The 9,780-nt window shown below is 39.9% G+C and overlaps 1 protein-coding gene across 1 annotated transcript; it reads left to right on the top strand.

Annotated features, from left to right (window-relative positions):
* Positions 1-888: 888 nt before the first annotated feature.
* On the top strand, positions 889-2,946 carry LOC139715489 (histamine H1 receptor-like). Its single transcript, XM_071627059.1, has one exon. It carries the CDS (start codon positions 889-891, stop codon positions 2,944-2,946), a length of 2,058 nt encoding a protein of 685 aa, XP_071483160.1.
* Positions 2,947-9,780: the final 6,834 nt, after the last annotated feature.

Raw genomic sequence — 9,780 nt, 5'->3', positions numbered from 1 at the left:
GCATTCGGCAGTATGACGTAAGAAAGGGCTCCGGAGGGTGTTGATATTGCCCGGGCGATGGGAATACACGATGCATGCAGCCCCACGCCCCCATTGTTGCCATGTGTTTTCCACCAGTCTGATTCCAGGAGCGGGATTAAACTCATATCTCTGATCGTCCACAGGCTTCGGGCACACTCCAGGGTGACCCAGTTTGTCGGTGTCTCAATGCATGTCGCATGTTTTTTTCGGCAGTTTTTAGTTACAAGGATATATATATATGTATATATATCCCAGGTTCGATGACTCCCCTTTGTGTATTTTCACAGACAGGATGGTTTAAAATCTACGTCCTCATTGGCAAGGTTAAGAACTGCTACCAGGCAAGTTTAGGCAATAATAATGGAGGATTTCAAAGCAAAGCACTGGTAGTACTGAGGAGGAGGATCTGGAGGATGTGTATCATTGTCTACATTTTTTTGACCGTAAATAAAAGAAAATGAAAGAATCACATAATATAATAATATCATGTTATGAAAGCATCTGCCGTCTTTGTCATCTGTTAAGTCTACGGATATCATAATCCCAATGATGTGTGCTTTCTTGAAGTGTACACAAGTAACAACTTCGACTTAATATTATGTCTTTCTTTTTGTTTTTCCATACAGATAATTGCATCAACCCCACCGAACGAATCTCGACTCTTCTTCCAAGACAAATGGATGGCATCACAGTCTTCGCGAGGCTCAAAGTCCAACTCATCGTGTGTCGTCTGTTTAAGCCATGTTGAGGCATGTCGTGCGAAGTATTACAAACTTCCTAAGATGTGACATATCATAGATCCGTGGTATGCTCCTGCAGGACTACAGTAAAAGTTGATTAGATCCGAGGAGTGCTCTTCTGTCCACAATGGCGTCGGGTCTAGGCGTCGGGTCTAAACTAGGCGAGACTTACCTTGAAGTCGAACAGGCCAGCAACTCCCAGTGGCTCTTTACCGAGGATGATTTCAGTGGCTTTTCCGGGTATTCCATAAACGACACCAATTTCAACGAGAGCACATTGACACCTAGCGAGACTGAGCGACCTTTGGAGTTGGTCATACCCATTGCTGCAGCCATGTCTTGCGTGAGTCTAGTGACGACTATCGGAAATGCTTTGGTGATTCTGGCCGTGCGCACTGAACGACGACTGCAGACAGTCAGTAACTACTTTATCCTCAGTCTTGCCGTAGCCGACCTCCTTATTGGGCTCTTCGTTATGCCACTTAGTATTATCTACTTTGTAGAAGGCAAGTGGCTTCTCGGGCTTGCTTTGTGTCAGTCATGGCTGACCATCGATTACGTTTCGTGCACTGCTTCCATCTTCAATCTCTGTATTCTCAGTCTGGATCGTTACTGGTCCATCAGCTCGCCGTTGAAGTACATGAAGAAGAGAACTACCCGGCGAGCCATGGTAATGATCAGCATGGCGTGGCTCTTCTCCACCACCTGGGTCATTCCCGTTGTAGGATGGCACGCTTTTGAGCGGGGCGGACAAAGAGTTGTCCCTGATGCAGTATGCGACACTGAGTTCCATGCAAACGTCGTGTTTAAGGTCCTCACAGCAATACTCAATTTCTACATTCCATTGACGGCCATGTTGTTCATATACGGCAAGATATACTACGAGATCAAGTGCCGCTCTAAGATGTGCGTCGGTCAAAAGTCGTCTGGTAAAAAACAATATTCGATCCGCAACACCGCAAACATGATACCTCTTCCCGTTCCAGTGGATGTGTGTCCGAACAACACTCCGTCTAATGAAGAGGTGGAGGGAGAGGAGGAAGAACACAACGCGTCTTGGATACCAGATTTTGACTCGCTGAGCACCAGCAAGGATACCTCACAGGAGTACGCTGATCAGAGCGAGTCGTGTCCTCAGAACATTGCCAGACGCATCCGCAAAGGTGAGGTCGACACACAGCTGAAAAATATTTCACATCTAACCCTGGCGACCATGGGACTAGCCGGAATAGTTGGACCCACCATAGCCGGCGGTGCCAATTTATCCTGCAAGAGGACTTCAAAAAAGAAAGTGGTAGATAGTGACGCGCTAGCGATTAAACAAGTCAAACGAATTTTGCCAGAAGACAAGCACGAACACAAAGTGGAAGCAAATGTTCCAATGATAAGAGAGCCATCTGTTTGTAATTCCAATGCTGCGTGTGAGCTTGAACTGGAAGGTGAACTTATTCAAATGCAGGAGATAAATGGAAATATTGGAAATAACGACTCGAAGTCGATACTTCGGCCCAGTAATTCATTCCTGTGCCCCGACCGACCCAACGCAAATGGCACAACAAAGAGAAGGATATCTTTTACTGTCGATGCGGTTGCGTCGAAGGAGGAGCTAGAACCGTTAAGACGAAATTCATATGATGAGCGAAAGGCAAGTAGTTCCAAGTACAGAGGTGTGAAATATCAAAAGGAAAGCTCCAGCCCCACCCATTTGCTTCCGCATGACGGCACCAGTCCCGAGAACGCATCCCCAAGTCGCGATAGGTTGAGAGTGGAGCCACATAGAAACGGAGGACTAACAGGCAAATTTTCGTTCGCACGATTTAGCATTCGCCGCGGAAAGACCAGTGAATTCCTGCGTGATCGAATACGCCGCTTCTCTCTGAACAAGGAGCGCAAAGCCGCCAAACAGCTCGGCATCATTGTCAGTTGCTTCGTCACATGCTGGCTGCCGTATTTCATCTCGTTCATGGTCACCGCCTACTGTCCTCACTGCATCAATCCCAACGTACACAGCGCCCTCATATGGCTGGGTTACGTGAACTCCACAATGAACCCTTTCATTTACCCCCTATGTAACAGTAATTTTCGGAAAGCTTTCAAAAAGATCTTCAGCGTCTCATCATGCTGCTCATCGTCGAAGACAAAACCGCAGGGTAGAACTTCATACAGGAGATCAAGATGCAAATGATATACTTGAGTCTGGGTATTACTTCGTTTTCGTGTCTGTTTCTCTTCGTTTCCTTTTTTTTTTCCTAGTTGTCAGATTCTATTCAATAAGTGCCCAAATGTAGTGTATGAGTTCACCACTTTTGACCATACCAATGCCTGTATTTCTATTTCTTCTGATTTACTTATGTTGTGGTTAATTTTTTTTTCTTTCTTTTTTTTTTGTTTGCTGATTTGTTTTTTAGGTTATTGGTGTTGCTTACTATTATGTGTTTACCTCGAAATCACAAGTTAATAGCAATTTGCTCGGTTTGAATATAAAACGTGGATGGTGTAAAGATATCATAATTGTGGACAATGCGACAATTCAATACTTACTCATTACAGCATATTTTACTTTTCTTCGACATAATTGAATCCAGCTGCAATAATTTTCAGACTCAAAACAGAAAATTAAGCGGCAATTACGTGCTTATAACATCATTACCAATTCTAGCATCACAATTTTTTGGGTTCAATCTTCACGGGTATTATCCATCTACTGTGTTGCTAAGTCCATTTTACAGGGGGCCAGATATCCCATGCATAAACTTCCCAGAAAATTGCCAGATATCGTAGTCCAAGCTTCTTGTTCCATCCAGCAGGTTGACAGGGTGTTTCGCCATTACACAAAGACTGAATGTATCATGGAAAAAAAAAGAGAAAATAACAAATTCGATGACAATCGGTAATTCATCATAGCCCTAAAGTGATGATCAAACTAATGATTTGCAACATCTTTTAAAATGAATTTCCAGGCTAAGTTTCATATATGCTATTCTCAATTCGGATTACCATGCTTATGGGTTTAATTCTGCTGAAAACTTGTGTTCTCTATCTGCTAAGAATTTGAGACTGATATTTGTATGGAGTCAATATGATTGATTGGCTACATTTCACATGACCTATGCGTGATATCGCACTGGCTGCCGACATTGCTTCCCCTACAAACATATTTTCTTGATGACCACACGTCTCAATTGCAAACCTTGCCCAATATAAACTTTCTGTTGCCCACACGACCGGACCGATAGTTTGTGACGATTTCTTGAAGAAGATTAGCGGAGTTAAACGACTAATAAGGAAAAGTGAATCATACTCTGTGACGTTGACTAAAAGAAAATGTATGAGGGTACCGTTTCTTTGGAAAGAAAAAAAGAAGATAACGAGTCACGAAATGAACGTTTCAAACTGAAATTGGAGGCAGAAAATAAACTTTAGACTACCAACAAAAGTCTTGCCTGACCCCGACAAGGACCACTGCTTTCAGATGTAATGAATTTTTAGCACAGTTGATATCGGTCTTGAAAGAGTCAAACTAGAAAGTAATGCTATAACGTCCATGCGAGTGGAGAAAATGAGTAATCTTAATTAGTTGACACTGTCAAGACTTTTCAAGTTGAAAACAGTTGAAGACACACAAGCCATGCAGCATCTCTTGTCCATTTAATAGATATTGCTGGTATCGAACGGGCAATAAATCCCAAACAAATGACCCTCCCTTACCCCCCCCCCCCAAAAAAAAAAAAAAAATCCTTCTAAGACATACCTTTTATGAAATACGGAACATACGTGACAAACTGGTGTAAAAAGCGACTATAAACTTTCTTTATCGATGACTCGCTGACTTACCAAACACATTACCCATGGATTGAATGGTTGACGGACCAACGACTAACTCAGTGAGTTATGACGCACACTTTGAACTTGACTGACTGGTACCACCGAGTGGGTTCTTCTAACTAATTGGTCAAACATGACGGACTCGAATCACCGGTTACAGTTAGTTATTCCGAATGTTCGTTAGTCCAAAAATTACAAAAAAGGGTCATATCCAGAAAGTTCGTCAATTCGAAAACGAAACAAGTTTCATAATTCCGAAGGTTCGATTGTATACGCAATCATCATTTCATTTTCGGATTAAAGAATCTTGGAATAACAAATCGTATCTTATTCTTGGATAAACGAACCTTCAGAATAACGAACCGTCGGAATGACGAACCTTATTTCATTGTCGGATGAACAAACAGTCGCAATAACGAACCTTATTCAATTTTCGGATAAACGGAAATTTGGAAGTAACGAACATCACCCGAATTACCTGGAGGACTATGTGACTGCCTTTTATACAATTTACTACTGACTTGGACAAGACTAACCACAGGTGTCTCTTACAACCTATGAATGATTTCTTCCAATATGTCACTGATTTAGCAAGTGACTGACTTTGGACTAGCTTTGCTCAATCAACCCGCAAGTTGACGTACCAGCCAAATAAGCACATCGTCGACTCAGTTGTTTCTGACGATGTACTGGTCTCCAGCTGACCTAGAGTGGATTCCTGCTATACCTTCACATTTACTCTTACTTTTTTTTCATAACTTTGCGTAGAGCATCTGACCATATGGTGAATTTCGAAAGAATTGAAAGGGACTTTACATAACAAACTATGACGACAGACAGAGAATGATCTCAGATACAACCTTGAAAACAAAGACCAATCTTGAAACTGACTGTCATCTGTAGCCCTCGACACCATCTTGTTATACTGAACTTTGACAACATAACATAGTAAATATCTTAATTACATTACGAGAATTTGTGAGCTAAAGAAATCCACCACAATGATGCAGAAAAATCACATAGATCGATTTTGAATTACTTATTGATTGACGTGTGTACTTTTTTATACTCATATAAAAATGAGACACTGAAGCAACACTAGTTCCACTAAGATAAGATGAATTAAGATATTTTACAGTGTCAAATCAAAATAAAGAATAGGTAAAGGATTAATTTTTGCAACGTATTAAGCATCCTGATAAGGTTTTCGAACGTTAACATCCAGGAATGTCGCAGGTGTGGTCCACCAGAGAAATACAGATGAACAAATATTCCCCACGTCAATGCATTCTGCAGTGAAATGTACTCGTATGAATTTGCACGTAAGTAAGGAAACGGGAAAATTAATACAGTTCAAGACGATTTCCACTTCTAACATTTCTTCTGCGGAGTTCTACTTTTCCGCAATATGCGAGCTTCGACTCGAAAATTTGGTATCCCACGCCACAGCACGCTTCCGGCTGGTGTTTCTTTTGTTTGTGTGCGAGTGTGTGTGTGAGCGTGTGATTGTGATTGTGTGTTTTTCTACCAATACTGGAATCCAGGAAACATGTAGCTAATTATTTGAAACATTGTATTTCGGTGGTTCGAATAGTGTGTTGCACTACATTGTTTGTAAGTCTATTTTGTTTTCCTTTATACATTAACGGCGATTGTATCGATGCTTAATGTGAATATTTATTGTATAAGATAATGGATGAAGTATTGTCTCTATCAATGAAACGGCATGCTTATCACATATGAGAGAAAATAAAAAAGGCAGAAATAATGTTTTATACGAATGATTATGTCCTGTGTGTGTTTGATTGAAATTCCACGATTTCGGTCAGCAGTAGACCTTTAACAATCAATGATTGATCGATTTTTTTTTTCTAACTCGCTTCATGCTCTTGTCTATCGTTTGTCATTCCAGTTTTGTTCTCCTGTGGGGGATCATTTTTGTAAAAAGAAAAGGCAAATAATACTTAGACATACTACGAAATGGTGATATTTATAGCGCAATTGATAGATTGCACTTTGGTATTTTTACATGATGCTGAAGAACGAGCAAATGGTAATTTGCAACGGGTGGGTGTAAAGTGTGATTTTGCGAAGCAAATTTTCATAAACTAAATGAAATAAAATTCGCTATGCATGCGCTGTGCATACGGAGAATTCGGAAAGTGTTAGTGATGATTACGTATATACGTAGAATGTTCTAACTTCAGGGCGCGAAATTTATCATGCCTGGAAGCTACAGTTATGTGTAGCTTGTGACTTACAGCGGAGACTTTATCAACGATAATCCAAGACAGCTAGCGTTCGCACACCTACAGACACACACAACACACATTTAAGTAAACATCTACATCTCAACGTAGCATATTGAAAAACTAACTGGTAACGCATTTTTGGTCAATAGTGTGTAGGTTTATTTGACTTAAATTTGTGGAGTCCCACCTCTTGTTCAGGAGTCTTCGTGGGACGCCGAAAATTTGTGTCAAATGAGATCTTTTATTGGACAGAAATGCATTACAAGTTTGTCTTTTAATGTCTTTTTGGAGCCAATAATGAACACGTTTATATCTATATCTTCAACTGTATCTATTTATTTATCTATCTATCTTTCCATATATACATACATACATACATACATACATACATAGATCATCATATACTTCAGATTGAGATAAAGATTTATGTAAAAACGCTAATCAGTATAATCAATGTTAAATATTGTTGATATGCAATATGAGAATAATAGTCATAATGAAATTGTTTCTAGAATAAACCATCTGCAGTTATGGTTTATTGAGAAAAATAATGATATCTCCTCACATTCTAGCCTTTATTGCGAAATTTTTATATGGCAGAATGTTTTGTGAGACATTACTGCCCTACACATATACATCAAATGTGATAACTTAAACGTTTTTGAAATCACTGCTGGCAATGGTAAACAATGGTAAACGAATTCTGTGAGGACACTTTGATATTTTGCATTGATTCACACTACATTCAGTGAACAATGATATAACACAGACAGTCCATATTGACGCAGCTTCTTGCACTACCACTGCGAAACATTATGATTTATAAGAGGAAGAAGTAATAGAGGAAAAAAGAATTAAGCACAGTTATAGAAGGGGACAAAGAAACCCCAAAGATAAAGTCGAGCAAGTGGAACCAATTACACAGTAAACACTGATAGTAGAGATACAGGTCGGGTTCCACATCAACATCCAAATAGCATGTTAAACTATGAGAACTATTTAACACTCATTCTACACTCATTGCAAATATACTGATGTGTATAAACATAATGTCTCAATTCTATGCGCACAATTATCCTCCTCTTGACAACGCATAATACTTGTATGTGTGTAAGAAAAAGGAAACATTGAATACATAGGTGTGTGTCTGTGTGTTTAAATGTGTATATATTATGGTATTCTTTGTCCGGGTTAAAGTATGGAGGAATGTACACGTTTTGCAGAAAGACGAAAGAAAACTCCTACAATTAAAAAAAAAAAGAATTATCTCTTTTTTTCTGAAGAACTCTGCGACTAATCACACTATACGATACTCTCTATGATCTGCAGATCAAACTCCGCAGGACTTAGGAGAAGGAATGTACTTCTAGTTCTTCCAGTACTTTTTCAGTTCTTATCATTTCAAGAAGAAGGATGACACCCCAAAATATCAATTTGGAGTACCGAATCTTAAGGTTGGCAAACATCACAATTTCTCTACTATGTTTCATAGAGTGAAACTTCCAGGTCGTGAATAACATGCATCTTAGCATAATAACACACTTAATTTTATACTTCTGAATTACATTACTGGAGTGCTATGACTTCGTCCGAATACGCGTGTCCTCAACATTCGAAGACCGCGAAGACATTTACTGTCTTTGTATCATAAGATTTAAACAACGATACGATGTGCATGTATAGCAGCAGCCTAACTGTGGAATGAAGTACCTCCGTGACAAATCGAGGAAGTTTACAATGAATACCTCCTTGGCCTAAAGAACTCTCGATACCTTTATACATGTATGCCTATGTCAAAATGTGCATCTCATCCTTCAGCCTTTCAAATTTTGTTACATCAAGAAGGAACTTGGCTCGCCAAGTAGGCTTACTTCCTTGGTTACATGGATACATCAGGAACACTTGCATCGTGATATATATATATATATATATATATATATATATATATATATATATGTATATATATATATGTACAAAACACGTACGTATACACATCGTGTGAACGCACCAATGGTTTCAAATTGCGAAAAGCCTGGCACTTTACCCTCGACAAGTTCCTCGCTAGAAACTAAGGCATTTTGGGCGGTTGACGTGGGCAAGTCGTTTTCTGCGTTTTTGTCCGTGCGAAAAGCTAGATCTGGGACTAACTTCGAATGACTGTCTTCCCACCTCCCTGCTGTTATAACGAAAAGCAAAGATTTAGTGTGCTATTCACAATTTATTGTTCTTGAACGCTCTTATATTTCAAACAGCATCATCGCTTCACAGAAAGAAGCTCCCCCGACACTTCTCGCACACCGATAAGCAACATCCACTTAATGAAGCTAAATGCCAGAGCTTCCACTTGAGTCCTGAGGGCGTTGACGCACATTAATTTTATTCCACATGTAAACAGATTAGCTTCTTCTCGCCCGTCTGCTCATCACAGAGGCCCGAGACGAAGACGCATGGCCGCATAAAGTGATTCTCAAGCGTTGGCACCGCCCTCGGGCTAATGCTTTATTCGTCCTTGTCTCTCTCTCAAAATTGTTTGGAGAGAGATCTCTTATCTTAACGATAATGTTCCGAAAAGTCCCAATACTGTCACACAATCATGCTATTTTCATGACAATTAAACAGCTAGGTGGGAGTAGGATGTAATTCTTATTTGTGAGCAGTATTTGTGAGCAGTGAAGTAATTCGTCAAGAACAGTTCGCCTGTTCGTGGACAAGTTGTCTGTGAGAATAATAGTTCTCGATGGATTTTCATAGTTTTTGACCAAAAACGGTTCGGGGCTTATTCATCGTAAGGAAGGACTTACTTCACATATACCGGTCACTGAAATCCAGTGCATGCAATATGAACAAACAGTCAGTTGTTTACTACTACCGACTCATTTTTCCTATTTTACTATAACGATGACTACATCTATCTCTCTGATGCAATGTCTATCTACATCGCC

Source organism: Diadema antillarum, unplaced genomic scaffold, assembly GCF_040938485.1.
Source record: "Diadema antillarum isolate AM-2024a unplaced genomic scaffold, OU_Dant_1.0 scf00000049, whole genome shotgun sequence".
NCBI lineage: Eukaryota > Metazoa > Echinodermata > Echinoidea > Diadematoida > Diadematidae > Diadema > Diadema antillarum.
The sequence above is the reverse complement of the archived record's forward strand: the minus strand, read 5'-3'. Positions and strand labels throughout refer to the sequence as shown.

What these genes read in the sequence shown, in the direction of transcription:
- LOC139715489 (XM_071627059.1), top strand. Translation starts at nt 889, where the DNA reads ATGGCGTCGGGTCTAGGCGTCGGGTCTAAACTAGGCGAGACTTACCTT.